The sequence below is a fragment of the Garra rufa genome, chromosome 22 (assembly GCF_049309525.1).
Source record: "Garra rufa chromosome 22, GarRuf1.0, whole genome shotgun sequence".
In the NCBI taxonomy this organism is placed as follows: Eukaryota; Metazoa; Chordata; class Actinopteri; order Cypriniformes; family Cyprinidae; genus Garra; species Garra rufa.
In genome coordinates, this window is record NC_133382.1 from 12101503 (window position 1) to 12121435 (window position 19933).

At 41.2% G+C, this 19933-nt stretch overlaps 1 protein-coding gene across 1 annotated transcript in view; it reads right to left on the reverse strand.

Annotated features, from left to right (window-relative positions):
- The window catches only part of btbd16 (BTB (POZ) domain containing 16), a 34659-nt gene that overhangs the window by 10083 nt on the left and 4643 nt on the right, over positions 1-19933 (reverse strand). Inside the window, exons 4-12 of the mRNA XM_073827727.1 lie at positions 16353-16458; positions 15898-15986; positions 9944-10072; positions 9402-9527; positions 9098-9209; positions 3632-3701; positions 3382-3512; positions 2595-2714; positions 2288-2373 (exon numbers count right to left, since the gene is read on the reverse strand). Coding sequence (XP_073683828.1) covers positions 2288-2373; positions 2595-2714; positions 3382-3512; positions 3632-3701; positions 9098-9209; positions 9402-9527; positions 9944-10072; positions 15898-15986; positions 16353-16458 — 969 coding nt within the window. The remainder of the gene's footprint in view (positions 1-2287; positions 2374-2594; positions 2715-3381; positions 3513-3631; positions 3702-9097; positions 9210-9401; positions 9528-9943; positions 10073-15897; positions 15987-16352; positions 16459-19933) is intronic.

Consider the following 19933-nt stretch of genomic DNA (forward strand, 5'->3'; position numbering starts at 1 on the left):
TCCTTCCTCCGTCCTGAATTCATCCTCCTCCGGCTGAAGCAGGGGGATTTACCGCTCGAGGGTTACACATTCATGTTCCAGCTTGTAGCAAACACCACCAGCTACCCGGACGAGCGCCGTCGTCCGAAGATGGCCCTCGAGCGGATTTCGCCGCATTTGTGGAGTGGACACTGGCGAGAAACAGACCCGCCAGTGCCACTCCGGACCCAGAGCCCAGCCAGCCACCCCGACCTGCGGATTATGAGCCCTTCACAGACGGAAAGCCCGAGCCCGGAGCGACAGCAGTATGGAGTGCCGACGGGGTCAAAACTGCTGATCAGGTGCGTGAGCCGGCCATTACATCCGTGACGGTGGAGTGCTTCGTGGAGCAAGAGAGGGCTGTAGAGAGCCCCGTCCACTGCACCGCCACTGGGGGTGAGCAAGAGCACTCTGGGGACTTAATTGACTGTTTCACGGAAATACCCATCTGCCTGGTTTCCCTCCCACCCTCCCTCTTCTGCCTAAGCCTGAATCTCCGCTGGTTCCGCCCAGCCATACAGAGTCACCGCTGGTTCCGCCCAGCCTTCATGAATCCCCGTTGTCTGCTGTCTGTCCCCTTGCTCACCCTCAGCCCACCATCTGTGCGGTGGGTTCGCCGCGGGTCTGCCAATCTCCATCGGTGTCATGGCTGGAGGATCCCTCACCATCGCCTCCAGCCTCAGAGTCCTGGACTCCGCCTCGGCCCTCCGACCCTGCGGCTCCACCCCGGCTCTCTGCTCCCTCGTCTCCGCTGTCGCCCGTCGGTCCACCAGCTCCACCGGGCTCCATCGTCCCTCCGGCTCCGCCCTGGTCAGTCGTCGCCCCACCTTCGCCTCTGGACTATACTCCTCCGGCTGTGCCTCGTCGCTCCGTCCCACTGGCTCGTTGGACCTCCTTCCTCCCGCGGGCACAGCCTCGGCCCTCTGTCGCTCCGGCTCCGCCGCGCACCTCCGGATCTCCATCTCCGCCTTGGTCGCCAGAGCCTTGGGTTCCGCCTTGGCCCTCCGGATCCGCGGTGTCACCCAAGATCTTCGGCTTTCCGTCTCCGCATCGGGCTCTCCCACCACCTGCTCCGCCTCCATCGGTCGGACCCATGGAGTCGTCAGCCTCTCCTCCACCATGGCTCCTCCCTCCATCGGCTCCACCGTGGAATTACATCTTGGCTGCGGCCTGGGTCCCACCTGGCTCCTCCTGCTCCAGCCCCCTCCTGTCACCTCCTTGGCTCCTCCCTCAGTCATCACCTCCATGGACTGTTCCGTCACCATTCTGGACTCCATCTTTTGCCCTCCTCCCGGGAGTTCGTCCTCCGCCGAAACCCCCTCCTAAGACTGTTTGCTGTTTCCCGTTTGTCGGCGCAAGGACACGCCTTCCGGGAGGGGGAGGTAATGTCACACCCCCGGACTTTCATGTTGGTTTCTCCCATTCTCCCCCGCAGTTCAGAGTGTTTTTGGTTTCTCCCTCATTGTCTCCACCTGGATGTGTAATCAGTCTGTCTATTTAGTGTGTGTGTTTTCCCCTCTATGCTGTCGGTCTTTAATGTTATATGGATGTTTTCCCCTGGTGTTCCTGTGTCTGCCTGTATCCCGTTGGATTTATTAAATATACGTCTTTTATTTACGTCGTTGTTCGTGTGTTCCTGCCTGCATCGTGACAGCGCCCAGTAAATAAAAGTCACTGCGATAATGTCAACAGAGTAAAATAGTTGGATTCAAAAGCCTACACCCACCTTACCATTCAGAATGAAATTCTGTTCAAATCAAGCTCAATCGGTTTGACATGGTGAATTTTTAGAAATATGATCTGTCAGAGTATAGAAGAATAAATAAAAAAGGTAGTAAGCCAAGTAAGAAGAAAGTAAGTCATACAAGTTTGAATGACATAATGGTAAGTATATGATAACAAAATGTTCCTTTTTTGACCAATAGGCCACATCAGTAACATGACTGTGTTTGTGAAGTATTTCTGAATAGCTGACAGTGCTGTCATGTCTGTTTGATGGTACAAGGTCAAATGCTGGGTGGGCATTGAAGGTCCAGTGGATTAGGCTCTGACTGTGGCCATGACGTGATTCTGTAGCTGGGACGTACTGTTTGTCTGGACAATCTCTCATGGAGATATACACATTCATTCTGCCAAACTGCTGTTTTCAGTTAAGCTAGCAATGAGCCACAGCAGTATTTAGAGATTCGGGACAAAGATGTATGCTTTGTTTAATGGATGATGTTAGCTTGTGAAACATCTTCATCATTGTGAAGCATAAAAAACTTACGTTCAGTAATGCCATGCATACGAAGAGCTTGAAAGATAGTGATGTATTTTTGACCCTGAGGCTGTTCCAAGAAAACAGCCGTTTCCCTGAAACAGACAGATATTTGATGGAGGGATGTCATTAAAACAGCATATGCACATGGAACTAGCTAAGCAGTATCAAGGTCATTTTAAAAAGAATGTAAAGTGTACTGAAGTATTGTAATGTCCTCTGTAAATGGGTTTTTTACTGTCTGGAATTATACTAATGGATCACGTGTATTGTGTTTTTGCTGATAGCTGTAAATTGCATAAAGGAGGTTATGTACCTGGAGAAGAAGGTGATGATGGTGCTATGTGCTGGTAAGGTCTGTCTGAGGGGGTTTAACTGCAGATACAGCCAGTTCAGCACTGCTCTCAAGACCTCATACTCATTAGATGTGAACAATCTAGACACAGAAACCTTATTAGTTTCCTGCTGATTTACTCCATCTGCTCAGTTTTGATGCATTTTAATAGGCATTATGTATGCTGAAGGTGACTTGAAGTACAAAAAAGTACTTATAAAAGTGTCGTAAAGACTGTCCAAGCCATATGTCACCCCAAAATCAAAAGAAATTATGTTTTGCAAAGACAAAGGCCTATTTTAAGACCATTAAGTGTTTTGAAAATCACATTTCACCTATTAGAATAGTGCAAAGTAAATAAAAACATTATTTATGTTTTAAGTACAATATTTAGGTCTATGCACCATGGTAGTGTTTGGTGCAATGTACTTACTTTATATTGATGCAAATGAAGTAAATAATGTAAATGAAGAAAGCATTTGCAGAAAGGATGATTTTCATGGCAATATTACAGTAATGAGAATCTAATGAAAATTACCAGTGAGAATAAAAGGCATTACAAACAAATGCAAAAGTAAAACATCCTGATGCACTGCAGTAATGAAGCATTGGAAGGAAAATGTCACGATGCAAAACATCCTAATGGTCGTATAAACAGGCTTCATCTTCTTTATGCAAAATCAATGCAATCAAATAAGGTCCTGATGCAAGTGCTTCTCAATGTGATTTGCCACTGAAAGGTCAAAACGAGAAGAGAAAAGTATGAGACCTTGGACTAAGCAGGGTCTTCAGCAGGAGATCAAATGGCAAATCTTTGAGTTTGATGTGCCAGGAAAGCTCAGTCACTAGGAACAGCTCCAACCAGCGCTCGCATGCTCTCTGGAGAATAGTCTCTTTAAACTGAAAAACACAGAAAGGGGTGTATAGACGTTTACACACTGAATACAGAGCTCCCCCTATTGGCCATTTAAAGAACAATAGAATAATACTTTAAAAATAATAGTAATAATAATGGTTACCTTGCAGGACACTTTATGAAAGCTGCACACAGTTGCAGATGAGATATTTTTCAGCATCTCTTTAAGACACCTGTCAATCACATCCAGGACACAGTATTGGATATACACCATACAACGTGTATTCATATATGTCTAAATTATTTCTGAAACAAAACAAGTATGCATTTTGTGTAAAAATTAATTTGTATTAATGATTACAAATTCACGCACCCATCACCAAGGGAGAAATTGACTGTTATGTAATGAATGTGTAGTTCAAAATCTGTTGGGTGGAACATGGTTGATCTTATTTGAAAAATATCTTTCAAATAAATACAGTGACTGACTGCAGTGCCAAAATTCACATCCAGTTCCACCCAACATCCTGGATATGAATCAATCTAAGATTGGACAACACAAACTTCTCTAGAGACCTGAGTGTGAGCTCATGCACCACTGGATCAGTCATTATTACTTAATATGACACATTACACACACACAGAAAAAATGTGTTTTGACTTTCATTATTAGTAGGAGGCATGTGACCCTTTGTCAACCCTTTCCTAAACTAGGATTTTTATTTATTTTTATTTTTTTTTTCAGGTCAAAATATATGTAGACAATAAATACAGGTGCATCTCAATAAATTAGAATGTCGTGGAAAACTTCATTTATTTCAGTAATTCAAATTGTGAAACTTCTGTATTAAATAAATTAAATGCATGCAGATTGAAGTAGTTTAAGTCTTTGGTTCTTTTAATTGTGATGATTTGGGTCACATTTAACAAAAACCCACCAATTCACTATCTCAGCAAATTAGAATAATTTAAGACCAGTGAAAAAAAACATTTTTAGGGGAATTGTTGGCCTTCTGGAAACCTGGTAGGGGCTCCTTTTGCTTTAATTACTGCATCAATTCAGCATGTTATGGAGGTGATCAGTCTGTGGCACTGCTGTGGAGGTATGGAAGCCCAGGTTTCTTTGACAGTGGCCTTCAGCTCATCTGCATTTTTTGGTCTCTTGTTTCTCATTTTCCTCTTGACAATAGATTCTCTATTGAGTTCAGGTCTGGTGAGTTTGCTTTTGGTGCTTTTGGCAGTGTGGGCAGGTGCCAAATCCTGCTGGAAAATAAAATCTATAAAAAGCTGGTCAGCAGATGGAAGCATGAAGTGCTCTAAAACTTCTTGTTTTTCAAAAAACACAGTGGACCAACACCAGCAGATGACATTGCACCTCAAATCATCACATACTGTGGAAACTTAACACTGGACTTCAAGCAACTTGGGCTATGAGCTTCCCCAGCCTTCCTCCAGACTCTATGACCTTGATTTCCTAATGAAATACAAAACTTGCTCTCATTTGAAAAGAGGACTTTGGACCACTGGGCAACAGTACATTTCTTCTTCTCCTTAGCCCAGATACGATGCCTCTGACATTGTCTGTGGTTCAGAAGTGGCTTAACAAGAGGAATATGACAACTGTAGCCAAATTCCTTGACACGTCTGTGTGTGGTGGCTCTTGATGCCCTGACCCCAGCTTCAGTCCATTCCTTGTAAAGTTCACCCAAATTCTTGAATCAATTTTGCTTGACAAGCCTCTCAATGCTGCGGTTCTCCTGGTTGGTTGTGCTTTTTTTTCTTCCACACTTTTTCCTTCCACTCAACTTTGTTAACATCATTGGATACAGCACTCTGTGAACAGCCAGCTTCTTTGGCAATGAATGTTTGTGGCTTACCCTCCTTGTAATGGGTGTCAATGATTGTCTTCTGCACAAGTGTCAGGCCAGCAGTCTTTACCATGATTGTGTAGCCCAGTGAACCAAACTGAGAGACCATTTTGAAGGCTCAGGAAACCTTTGCAGGTGTTTTAAATTGATTAGCTGATTGGCATCTCACCATATTTTAATTTGTTGAGATTGCTGTTGAGAAATGGTGGGTTTTTGTTAAATGTGAGCCAAATAATCACAATTAAAAGAACCAAAGACTTAAACTACTTCAGTCTGTGTACATTGAATTTATTTAATACATGAGTTTCACAATTTGAGCTGAATTACTGAAATAAATGAACTTTTCCACGAGATTCTAATTTACTGAGATGCACCTGTATATGTTGTAAACAGCTGTCACGATGCAGACAGGAACAGACAAACAATGACGTAATAACAAGAGTCTTCAATAAAATCCACAGGGAGGAACAGGAAACGCAGAAGAATACAGAAACACAGGTGGTAAAAACAACGCTAGACAAGAAACTAAGCAAACACATCAACTTATAAAGACACACTGATTTAACCTTACAGGTGTAGGGAATCACGCTAATGATGGGGAGAAACCAAAACACACAGTACAGCGGGGGAGACACTAGGAGAAACCAACATAGACAGTCCAGGGGTGTGACAATACCTCCCCCTCCCGGTAGGCGCGTCCTTGCGCTGACAAACAGGGAAAACAAACTAAACAATGTCTTAGGAGGGGGCTTCGGCGGAGGACGGACTGCCAGGAGGAGGGCGATCAAGGGGATCCAGGGTGGAGACAGAACAGTCCAGGGAGGTGATGACAGGGGAAGAAGCCAAGGAGGAGACAGGAGGGAGCTGGAGCAGGAGGAGCCATAGTGGAGGAAAAGCTGACGACTCCAGGGGGCCGACCGACAGAAGCGGAGCAGGTGGCGGTAGAGCCGAGGTGGAGACGGAGAGCCGATGATCCTGGGCGACACCGAGAATCAGGAGGGCCAAGGCGGAGCCCAAGGCTCTGGCGACCGAGGCGGAGATCCGGATGTCTGCGGCAGAGCCAGAGCGACAGAGGACTTAGGTTGTGCTGAAGGGAGGGAGGAGTCCAACGGAGCCAGTGGGATGGAGCGATGAGGCGCAGGCGGGATGATGACTGACCAGGGCGGAGCTGAATAGACGATGGAGCCCAATGGAGCTGGTGGACCGACAGGCGATGGTGGAAACGAGGGGGCCGAGAGCCAGAATGGAGCTGCAGGGTGGGAGGGCCAAGGCGGAATCCAGGACTCTGAGGTTGGAGATGAAGATGAGGGATCCTCCAGGCATGACGCCGATGGAGACTGGCAGACCCGCAGCAAACCCACCACACAGATGGTGAGCTGAGGGTCTCACAGGTGACAGCGGTGGCAGGGCTGAAGCAACATAGTTGTTAGATGGTGTTAAGTTAGGAAGAGTGGGAAATTAACACAGCCAGACCGTTCAGGGTGTACAGGGAGTTTAATGACAACGTCCAATCATGTCCTGTTCCACCGCCAGTTTCCCCAGGTCCAGTTTAGGCTCACCCTTAGCGGCGGTGCAGTGGGCAATGCCGTCTTCAGCATCCTCATGCCCCACTGAAATTTCCACCGTCGCGGGCATCGTGGCCGACTCTCACACCTGGTCAGACGGCTCGTGCACCTCTGGCTCCGTGGCGATCGGCAGCTCTGTCGCTCCTAGTGGCGATAGCTCGATGGTCATCGGTGGGCTCGGGCTCATATCCCACGTGTTAGGGGATTGCGGGCTGGGCTCTGGGTCCGGAGTGCCACTGACGAGATTCTCCTGGACACAGGCGGGGAACGAGGATCTGTTTCTCACCAGTGTCCACTCCACAAAAGCGGCGAAGTTTGTTCGAGGGCCATCCTTGGACGACAGCGCTCTGCATGGCGCGTTTAGGCTTGCGTCACAAAATGCACTTGAGCGTGTCGTCCGGGTAGCTGGTGGTGTTTGCTAGTAGTAATAATTGGAATAATTGGGTGTAGCCCTCGAGCGGTATCTCCCCCTGCTTCAGCCGTAGGAGGATGAATTCAGGACGCAGTAGGGTATTCATAATGAACACTACGGAAACAAAAGACTGTGAAAAAGAATGGGAAACAAAAACAGGGAAAAAACGTACAGAAACTGTTTAGGTCCGGCGTACTGTCACGATGCAGACAAACAACGACGTTATAATAACGAGAGTCTTTAAAAAAATCCGCAGGGAGGAACAGGAAATGCAGGAGAACACAGAAACACAGGTGGTCAACTTATTAAGACACACTGATTAACGATGACAGGTGTATGGAATCACGCTAACGAGGGGAGAAACCATAACACACAGTACAGCGGGGGGAGACACTGGGAGAAACCAACATAGACAGTCCAGGGGTGTGACAACAGCATGGCTTTTTACATTTTTCATTCAAAGAGCCAATATATTGTGAAATACTTAAAACTTAATGTAATATATTCCTGTAATGGCTAATACAGGAATATATAATAGTAATTTGGAATAATTATATGTATATAATTATTCCAAACTTTGGATTGGCATTTATGTATATACAGTTAAGGTAAAAAAAATTGCATACACCTTACAGAATCTGCAAAATGTTAATTATTTTACCCAAATAAGGGGGAATCATACAAAATGTTATATAAAATGTTATTTTTTTTATTACTGACCTGAATAAGATATTTTACATAAAATACATTACATATAGTCCACAAGATAAAATAGTTGAATTTATAATAATGACCCCTTTTAAAAGTTTTTTGTTTTGTTTAGTGATATTTGCCCACTGCCCACTGTTCTTCAAAAAAATCCTTTAGGTCCCACAAATTCATTGGGTTTTCAGCTTTGTGTATTTGAACCCTTTTCAAAAAATGACTGTATGATTTTGAGATTCATCTTTTCACACTAAGGAAAACGAGGGACTCGTGCAAAACTATTACAGAAGATTCAAATGCTCACTGATGCTCCAGAAAGCAAAACGCATTAAGAGCCAGGGGTGTAAACTTTTGAACAAAATGAAGGTGTACATTTTTCTTACTTTGCCTAAATAGCATATCTTTTTCCATTTAGTACTGCCCTTCAGATGCTACAGAAGATACTTACATGATTCCCAAAAGACAAAATAAGTTAAATTTACCCTGATTTTCAAATTCAAAACATTTTCACTCCCCGGCTCTTAATGCATTGTGTTTACTTCTGAAGCATCAGTGAGCGTTTGAAACTTCTGTAATAGTTGCATATGAGTCCCTCAGTTGTCCTCAGTGTGAAAAGATGGATCTCAAAATCATACAGTCATTGGAAAGAGTTCAAATACACAAAAATGCTGAAAAACCAAAGAATTTGTGGAACCTGAAGGATCGTTCTGAAGAACAGCAGGCAGTTTGACAAACAAGGAACAAGGAACTCATAAACAACTATCACTAAACAAAAAAGCAGCTGTGGATCATTCAGTTAAAACACAGTGTTAAGAATCAAGCGAATGCAAATTTTTGAATAGGGTAATTTTTATAAATTCAACTAATATTTTTTTCTTGTGGACTATATGTAAACATCTTTTATGTAAAGTATCTTATTCAAGTCAGTACTAAATAAAAAAAACAACATGAATTTTGTATGATCCCTCTTATTTTGGTAAAATAATTAACATTTTCTGAACAACAGTCACTGCAGTAGCTTGTGTTTCTTGTACTGAACCTGCCAGTGTAAGAACAGATTGGAAGCTGTCGATACTCACTTTTGGAAGAGGACTGACATTCCCAGTAATGCAGCAGTAGAAAGCACAGCCTCTCCCCACTCACTGGGGCGTTCCTCGGGGTTGTACAGGGTCCGCAGGGCAAAAGACAAAGCTAGAACAAAGCAGAGATTCTTACATAACTTTGTTTCTCCTTAAATGTCACTGTACACCCCCTCATCAGTCAACATCAATGATAGCACACTTAGATCAGAAACTCTTGTGACAGCAAGTCAACAAGTCATGATGGCACAGCTTGTTATTTACCTCTAAAATTTAATAAATATGACATCTTTTTAGCGCTTACACTCTTTATTGATGGAGGCATCTTTGACAGGCAGTTGGAGAATCAAAGGGCCGCTGGGATGCCACTTCCTGTAGACCAGTCCTCTTTCACGCTGAGACCTATTAACTCTGCTGTCTCTACCAAAGGCTGCAGTATCACAAACAAAACAGAAGGCCTGAATTTCTCTCTTGAGGTGTTTTCTTTTTTAAATATGTCCACTATACAAACTCTAAGGTAAACATGTAAAATATTTATAGGTTATATTTGAAGTGGTCTATTTATTATGATGACTATAATTATGATGAATTATAACTTGTGAACCATTATTATGTAATAAATAATGCAATAAAAGATCCCATATCTTTTATTGCATTATTTATTACATAACAATGGTTCACAAGTTATTATTCTGCATATTTTATGACTACTTTAATGAACTCCTTTATAAATAAACAGTTTGGCCCCATGAGCTCATTATATAAAATTATTTCTGGATGGTGTCAGCTAAACAAAAAAATGGAAACAAAACAAAACCAAAAACAGTATATAGATGGGCACCATACCAGCTCTCTCTTGTAGCTGAACATCCCTCTGTCTATTGCTGTTGGTATACAACTCAGATAATGTGTCTGAACCGCTCAGAACAGAGCAATGCAGCTCCCACCGGACCCCCAGACATTCCAGTACTGCATCTATGAACATGCACGAACAGGACAGTTATTTAGTACATCATTATCTAGCATTTCTACAGTACATTTTCTAAACAAAATGTAAGCGTCATTTGTCACCGTAACAGTGCTAGGGTACTATAGATGTAGTGGTCTGGCTTGTTAGTTAGTCAAAATAGCCCAGTCCCAAGTCTCTATGACCCCAACAATGTCACAGAATAGGTGCAAAACTGGTCACTTGGATAGTACTCTTTCAAATAGTAAACCTTTTTAACTTATTTACCTCTAAAGAATGCATATTAGTTCCTTAACGTTACACATCAGTACTTAATGTGTACAAATTAGTACCTAAATGGTAGATAGTAGTACTTTTTGAAAAACTGCCTCACTCACCGCTTTTGTACCTTTTTTCTGATAGTGCAATATGAGGCATTGCCAATGAGTCATTATGTGGTTGCCAGTTTGTTGCTATGGCTTGATTTTGAATTTAATCCTAATTTTGGCCTACTATCTCAAATTAAAAAAATATAGCTGTAAGCAGCAATTAAGAGGCCAAGCACAACAGAGGTAAAATGAAGAGCCAAGGAGCTGTCTTTAATTACTTAGTAAAGACCATGGTTCTCCAACCTTGCTTCTGGACAGCTACCTTTCTGCAGACTTAAGTTCCAACCCTGCCCAAAAAAGGCTGACATAGGAAAGGAAAGGAGGTGATGTGAGGCCAAGTATGGTGACCCATACTAGGAATTTGTGCTCTGCATTTAACCCATCCAAGTGCGCGCACACACACACACACACACACACACACACACCCACCCACACACACCCGGAGCAGTGGGCAGCCATTGCTGCGGTGCCCGGGGAGCAGTTGGGGGATCGGTGCCTTGCTCAAGGGACTCACCTCAGTCGTGGAGAGGGCGCAACTCACTCCCCCCACCTACAATACCTGTCGAGCCTGGGACTTGAACCTGCAATCTTTGGATTAAAAGTCTCTTTAACCATTAGGCCACGGCTCCCCCCAAAATTAGGTATTGGGTATTGCTCAATTCGGTTCCAAATCTAAAGAGACCAGTCTTATGATTTTTGGCCAAACTAGTCAGAAGTTACAAGCAGAAATAACATTTTTTTTTTATATTTTGACTAGTAGGTGATGCTGTGCCAGTGCCCTCAAGACATGCTTGATATAAAACATACCAAGTTTGGTCAGAATCCGCTAAATCATGGAGAAAAAGCCTCATGTCTTTGTTTTACATATCAATAAGCTTTTGATAACTCTTTGCCAGAATACTCTGAAAATGATCTGAGCCAATTTTGGTGAAAATGGGACAAACCATAAATAGATTAAATTGTGAATAATCTTCACATGTAGATTTTTTTTTTTTTAAATTTTGGTAAGAATTTGATTCGGTATGAGCCAAGGATTTCAGAGGAAAGAATTTTGCTTTTGTGTGTCTACACTGGACGCGAGCGGCGCTGCGCGACGAGACGCAACAAATTACAATAGAACCTAGTATGCTGTCTACACTGGATGCGGCGCGGGGCGCGGCGTGACACGGCAAATCCCAGACAGTAATCTGCTGCCGCATTCTATTTATGATGTGCTCACACAAAGTTTAAAGGTCCCATATTGTACACATTTCTGGAGGTTTATTTTAGTTGTTGATGTCCTTAAGAATATATATTTTTGGTATAAGTGCCAAAATCCATCTCAATATATTTTTACAGCTCCTTTTTTAGGAGCTCTGTCAAAAACAGGTCGATTTTGGCCCATCTAATTAATATTCATGAGCCTCTCTTCTGACTGGCCTGTTGTTTTCTGAGTGACGCACAGCCAGGCCAACCACAGTTAACTACGGTCATGTATGCTTTAGCCGAGCCCAGAGCCATAGAGAGAGCCTAGCCTGCTGATACTCAACAGGATATTTCAGAATGATCATTAATGTTTTTTCTTTTTCAAACACCGAATGCAGTAAGCCACATAACTGTTGCTTCAGTAAAGCCCCTGTCACAATGCGCGCTGATTCTGGAAAATTACGGGAATGAGCGCTGTGTGAACAAAAGCCAGAACCATAAAGGCAGTGTTGTAGTGATGATGCAAGTTATCATGCGACTCTTCACAACGAAAAAATACGTGCAAAGTGGAATGAAGCGGCGATCGGGCAGAGCCAGCTCCTCACTATCAGCACTGAAGCACAGTTTGTTCAGGTTAGTTTCAGTTTAGTGACGGACAGATTCCGGAAAACAACTGTGAATGAACCAAATCAAACAACTCCGGAACAAATCATGGGACACATTATCCGTGTATTTACCGGAATGGCTGTGTGAAAGAGGCTGAAGTTGACGTGCCAGTGGTCTCTTATATTCACGTTGTTCTGAAGCCTGTGCAATGATGTAGTTTCGACATCTATCGACTGAACAGGGTTTTCTCGACTTGTTTTCGTGTTGTTGTTGCTTAGCAATGTTATGGACACGATATTGTCTGGGTTTGACAAAAGGAGGGTGGGACGTGATTGGTGCTGGGGGTGGTGACTGAAGGCGGTGACTGAGTAGATCGGATGTCACATCTTTGCGGAAGTCACAGTGGCTCGTGAAAATGAACAGCTACTTTAAGCAGGCTGTGTGCAGTTTACTGTGGATTGACTGTTTTGAAACTCATATGGTAGTCACATAGCCCATAGACCTCAGTTATCATGAAAAAAGCCAGGAAATTTCGATTTTGACAATATGGGACCTTTAAATGATTTGCAACGGTCGCTTTGTCGCGTCCAGTGTAGACAGACTTTAGCTATTGCGGCGCGACACGACATGACACGGCGCGACAACACCGGCCAGGTGTTACAGTTCAAAAGTTATTAGCTGAAACATAGGCGCAAATTTGGCCTGTTGATGGCATTTCAAAGTTTAAGTGAGAGGCTACAAATTGACTGTGGGTAATAATGAGGCTGTCCTCTATGTGTGCCAAATTTCTTCACTTTCCCACAAGCGGTTAATTTAGATTCATAAGGTTCATAACAATATGCTAAAGTGTTCGAAAAATAACACATCTTACTACAAAATCCAAAATGGTCCATGTTCAAAATGGCTGACATGGGAATACTGGGTATTGATTCGGTATAACACTTTAAATTTAATGAGATGATTTGTCAATCTGCTTAGAAATTATAAACAAAAATGTCAAATTTTAACAGAGCACGTTTGGTCCGAATCTGCTAAAACACTGAAGATATAGCCTCATTTCGCAAATTTCAAATTTCAAAATGTTGGTATGCATTTATGCATGCATTGATATTTGGTTAAATTTCGGTTGCGACGTCAGGTGACCAAAACTGAATGTCAGTTCAACGTTTAATGTCAACCTTAATTTGATGTCCAATATCATTGTCAGCTGACATTGATATTTTGTTTTTAGGTTGTGTAACCAAAATCAAACATTAAGTCATCATCAAATTGACATCATGTGCCCTCAACTCATGCTTGGTATAACAGGGAACTGTTTGGTTTATCAAAAAGCTTTTTTCCAGGGCCAATTTTGGTGAAAATCTCTAGGAAGAGTTAGAAAAAGTAGCCTGGCAAGCCAGACCCACATAAATGTAGGGTCTGGGCACTCTCCATAGACAGGGCTCAACCGGAGGGGTGGGATAAACGGTTGTCTTTCAAACTCCTCTCCACGCAATAGGATAGTGCTACAACCAATCAGAGACTTAGTCTGTCAGGTGACGTAGTCTGTATGGCTCTGGACGTAGTCAGAGCGACGGAGATTTTTAACGAAAATCAGTGCACTGTGCAGTCTGTCAGCCAAATAATAGACATAGATGGGCACTAAACCTTTAAAAGTAAACAAAAACATGCACAGACAAATCCAAATTACACCCTGCTCTGATGTAGTATACGCAAACACCGGAAGGGGAAATCGGTGAAAAAGTCCAGGATGAGTTTGCGTTAGCAAACGTAATCTTTTAGCTTTAAATGGGTTTGAACAACCAGGATAAGCGCAAGTAATTACCATTTTGAATAGCCGCTATATCCACAATCTCTGTGCACTGTGTGAACAATGAGTGTCGTATACACGCCACAGATCGCTTCCGGTGTTTGCGTATTCTACACCACAGCGCGTTCACATGTAACGAGCTCCTGCTCAGGACAGATGGACGTGGCTGTGTATCCAAAGTAAAAAATTATATAAATACTGTTAAGTTTTCCACACGTAATTCACAGAACCAGGAATTCATGTCTGACGGAACTTATGGTCGCAGGTCAGGCGTCATCATGTTAAGCCCGCCCACCGACTCGTGATTGGCCCGGTACATCTTGGATTTTTCGGAATTTTAAGTGAATTGAGAGTAACTAGACTGACCTTGGAAGCAAATGTAATTTGCTGCCGCTAGGGGCGCGTCTAGATTCTAGGCTATAGAAAAAGTAGATTTTTCGCAAAATTCAAACCTTTAAATCTTGACCCACAGAAATGTAAATGTTGGTATGCATTTAAACTCGGCATGAGCCAAGGAATCAGGGGGGAAAACAGCTTCTAGACCTAGAAAAAATTGTGCCAATTTGGCCCTATTGGTGACGCTGGAGAGTTTGAGATAGAGACTCCAAATTTGCTACGGTTAATATTGAGACTGTCCTCTGTCAGTGTGCCAAAATTCATAACTTTTCCCCATGCTGTTCTATGGGCTGCCATCAGGGGCGTAGATTTAGGGTGGACGGAGGGGATGTGTCCCCACCAATATCCTCCGACCATTGAAATGTCCCCACCAATAATTTAATCCATTTAAAAAAAAAATAAAAAAAAATTGTGCTGTCAACATTAACCTAGACACGCAGAAAGGGATAAATCACGTTCTCTCCTTGAGTCCTCCCGCCCCCAAAACACATATGAACATTTTGATTGGCTGTGCCTTTTCCTGCTATCATGTGAGAGGCTATGGCTGCGTTCAGATACAAGCAGCACCAAATGCATTGGATTGTTGGGTGACATACATGTGAGGATGGCGGCAGCAAAAAAAAAAAAAAAAAAAAAAAAAAAAAAAACCGCTGGACAAAAGGAGCTTTTTTCAAAGAAAAGTGTAAGTCACTTCAAGTTCGCTAGTGAATCCATCAAAGTAACGACAACAGTTAACGTTAATGCTAGTGTTTGTTTTTTTTACCGCTTTGACGCACATTCATTATAGCAGGGCAGGCTATAGTCTGTGAATACGGATTTAAAAGTAACAGCAGATTAAACAGCTAAATGTAAAAGTATAAATATGATCCCTGTCAGTTATCCTAATCTAATGATGACTATTTGTCAGAAATCAGTCTTGTGAAAGAAATTGATATGCTACATACTAATATTGCCATGGCTAGAATTTTGTAATAGGTCCCCACCAATATCCAGAGCAAATCTACGCCCTTGGCTGCCACAGACCCCCACAACGGAAGAAGAACGTTTAATGTCAGAGTTAATTTGATGTCTAATACCAATGTCAGCTGATGTTGATATGTTGTTGCTTTTAGGTTGTGTAACCAAAATCCAACGTTAAGTCAATGTCAAATTTACGTCAAATTCTGACCCATTGTTTTTTACCTCAACCAAACTGCAACGTCTGTCCGACATAATGTCCAGTGTCAACTTGACGTTATATTGCTGGGCAGGCTCTGGATATGACTCAGGTCCCTCATTTACAGTCTATTTATTCAGCAATTTTAACATCACCAAGGTAAAAACCACTTAAAAATGCAAAACACACCTAATACATAATTTGAGGCATCATTCATTCAAATAGAACATGTTTGTTCATAATACATTTGAGCAACAGCAAAAACAATTCCTGCCTTATAGCAAATATCACCAATTAGTCAATACTTCATACCTGGTTTAGTGTTTTGGGTCACTCTGCGAGACAAAATGCTAAATTGTTCCTCAGGGGTGTCAAGCTTTGAAGACCATGTGACATCTTTGCTGCGTATAAAGGTAAAGAGATACATTATACGTGCATCCACACTCTCTCTCTCTCTCTCTCTCTCACACACACACACACACACACACACACAGTCACTTTAATCCCTGCTAATCCCCCAGTCCTTCAGTGCCAAGTGTTCTGTGGCCCCTCCTGATAGTCTTTGTGTTCAAAGGCCCACCAAATTGAAAGTTGTCATTCTCTAATGTGCTATCCAACCTGCTCCATAATGATAGCATGTGGCCTGGCAGATTTCCCATAGATCTATCCCCGGAGTGAGATAAACTGTCCCCCCCTCTTTTCGCCTGCCCGTCTCTCTCTCCCGCTAAACAGTTGTCATGGAAGTCTACTTGCCCCTGGCAACATACCAGAGTCTGGTACGTCGGCTGGCCGAGAGTGGGTGAACGAGACGTGGCAAAGGGGATCGTGGGCAGCTAGTGGCATCCTCGTGCCAGTGGAGTGCCATGGGGTCAGCTGCAACATAAACACACAGTGAGAGAAAATCCAAGAGTGTGCGTGTCAAGAATAGGATGAAGTGATCCAGATATTAGTTTTGAGTAAACATATGTCTGTGACAGATGGCTCTTTGCATTAATGAAAACGAGAGCAAATGACAAAAAATAAATTCAAATTAAGAATATTCTACTGTGGATTACTAATACTTCACTTTTGATCAATCCAGCATTTAAAATTGAGATATTGTTTACCATCTGTTTTGAATCCTTTGCACTTATTATTAACCAAATTAAAAAAAAAAAATGACTTGCCTTCAAGTCATCCAAGATGTAAAGAGTTTGTTACTTCACCTGAACAGATTTGGAGAAATTTAGCATTACATCACTGGATGTATAGACAATGGATCCTCAGTGAATAGGTGCCATAAAAATGAGATAAAAAACATGACAAAAACATTACAACAATACACATTTGTTACGGGTTTGGTGCTGGATGGACGAGACACGACACGAGTTATCAAACAAACAGAGTTCTTTAATATAATCCAAGGAGCAGACTGATCAGGAACACGAAAGACATCCACACACGTAGCGTTAACATTCAACAAAGACCAACAGAGTACTGAACACAGAGAGAAACTTTTAAAGGGTGTGCTAATTACTAAGACAGGTGCAGGGAATCACAATGACGAGGGCTAAACCAAAGTACACAGATCAACGGGGGGAGACAATGGGAAAAACCAAATACATACATAGACATAACTATGACAACATTATATTAAAGTTATAGTTTGTAATATAGATATTCATCAAGACGGTTTTATCTTAAAATAATTTTTAATTTAATTAAACAGCTTCCTGCTAAAGTACAGTTGAAGTCAAAAGTTTACACACACCTTGTAGAATCTGCAAAATGTTAATTATTTGATCAAAATAAGAGTGACCATACAAAATGCATGTTATTTTTTTTTATTTAGTATTGACCTGAATAAGATATTTCACATAAAATACATTTACATATAGTTCACAAGAGAAAATAACAGCTGAATTGATAAAAAGACCCTGTTCAAAAGTTATGATTCTTAATACTTTCTTAATACTTTGTTGTTACCTGAATGATCCACAGGTGTGTTTTTGTTGTTGTTGTTGTTGTTGTTTAGTGATAGTTGTTGTTCATGAGTTTCTTATTTGTCCTGAACAGTTTAACTGCCCACTGTTCTTCAGAAAAATCCTTAAGGTCCCATAAATTCTTTGGTTTTTCAGCATTTTTGTGTATTTGAACCCTTTCCAACAACAACTGTATGATTTTGCGATCCATATTTTTATACTGAGGGACTCATATGCAGCTATTAGAGAAACTTCAAATACTCCATTCAAAATGTTCAAAAGTTTACACCCTCTTAATGCAATGTTTTTCCTTCTGAACCATCAGTGAGCATTAGATTTAGGAAGAACTAGGCTATCACTGAAAAAAAAAAACAGCTGTGGATCATTCAGGTAACAACACAGTAATAAGAATCAAGTGTATGTAAACTTTTGAACAGGGACATTTTTATAAATTCAACTATTATTTTCTCTTGTGGACTATGTAAACGTCTTTTACGTGAAATATTTTATTAAAGTCAGTACTAAATAAAAAATAACATGACTTTTGTAAGATCCACCTTATTTTGGTAAAATAATTAACATTTAGCAGACTAACTTTTGACTTTAATTGTTCATGTGAAGTACTTATGGATTATTGTAATGTTTTTATCAGCTGTTTGATCTCTCATTCTGACGGCACCCATTCACTGCAGAGAATCCATTAGTGAGCAAGTGATGTAAAGCTAAAATCCTCCAAAATCTGTTCCAATGAAGAAACAAACTCATCTAAACCTTGGATGAGTAAATTTTCAATAAATTTCCATTTTATTTTAACATTATAAATATATCATCAACAAGCTTGGTAACCAGCTAAGGAACAGAAAAAGAGTCAGAGATAGAGAGATACAGGTTTGGTATGACATGACGGTTAGTAAACAAAGTTATAATTTTCATTTTTTGGTGAACTATCCCTTTGATTAAAATATGTAATAGTTCTCTCTTCAAAGGCCATAGGGTTTGTGCCTTTACTACTGTAACAAAGTAATAGGACAGCAGTTTGTTTCCTATTTTGTGGAAAGTAACTATTAACATCCCTGGAGCTATAGTAATAACTTCAGTCATACAAAGCATTCAATTCAAGCAGACGCCTCTCAGCATGCGCACCTCTGTTTCATCACAATATTCTGATTATTCTGAATTAAACAGACTCACAGAAGCCTGGCACAGGAATCAAAAGCCATACTGTCTTTCTTATTGTTTCACTGGGTAAAGGGCCTTCAAGTGTGTAACTGCCAATGCCTCTTAAACCCCTCCCGTGCCAAAGCCCTACAGGTGCCTATCTCTAAAATGATGCCAGGTTTGTGACACCAGGTCGGCGAGTTGGCACAGACTGGCACTCGTATCCCTCTGGTCAACCCAGGATTCTGGCAAAAGTCAACGCTGAAGACGCGCTGCGGCATTATGGGTAAAACTCATTAATGCAAGTTGGTTACTCCTTGATATATAAGAAAGCTTTTGCCAAATCTGAACACCGGTTTGAAAAGACATGTTTTGTCATGATTAGTAGATCAATTGGATCTGTCTTGCTCTGTGTACTGTAATGCAGTGTAATAGATAGCTCTACAACACACACAAACACTCACACACACAAAAATATTATTTTATATTCAAAATGTTAAACAGTACTGAAATGAAAAAAATATATATATTAACAAAAAAAGATACAAATTAAATGTAGGTAGACATATTCTAAAGAATACAGTGGCTTTAAAAAGTGTTTAGACATTTAAAATGCACCTAAAGATGTCTAAATGGTACAGCATTAAAAATAACAACATCAAAGCAAGTGAACATACAGTACAAATACATTTTCAGATACAAATACATTTTCACACAAAAAGAAATTTGTTAAGAAAAAGAGATAAATTAGATATAGTATTGAAATAAATACATTATTGATAATTTAGGGTATATAGTGGTGTCTATGTATACATACATTAAAAAACTCAGTCACACTGGTGATTTTTATATAAACTGTATATATATATTTTTTTCCAGTGACATTCTGACAGCGCTTTAGTGTCCAAAAATGTATTGTGCACTGTACTTCATTGTAAAAAATAAATAAATAAATAAATAAATAAAAAATAAATAAATAAATAATGTAAATGAAACAAACATTATTGCAGAATTATAATTAATTAATCAATTAATTATTAGTAAAATTCCATAAAATTGAATTGAAAAATCATTATTGTAAAACACACACACACACACACACACACACACACACACACACACATGTTGGGTTTACATGTTTTATGGGGACATTCCATAGGCGTAATGGTTTTTATACTGTACAAACCGTACTTTCTATCGCCCTACACCTACCCTACACCTAAACCTAG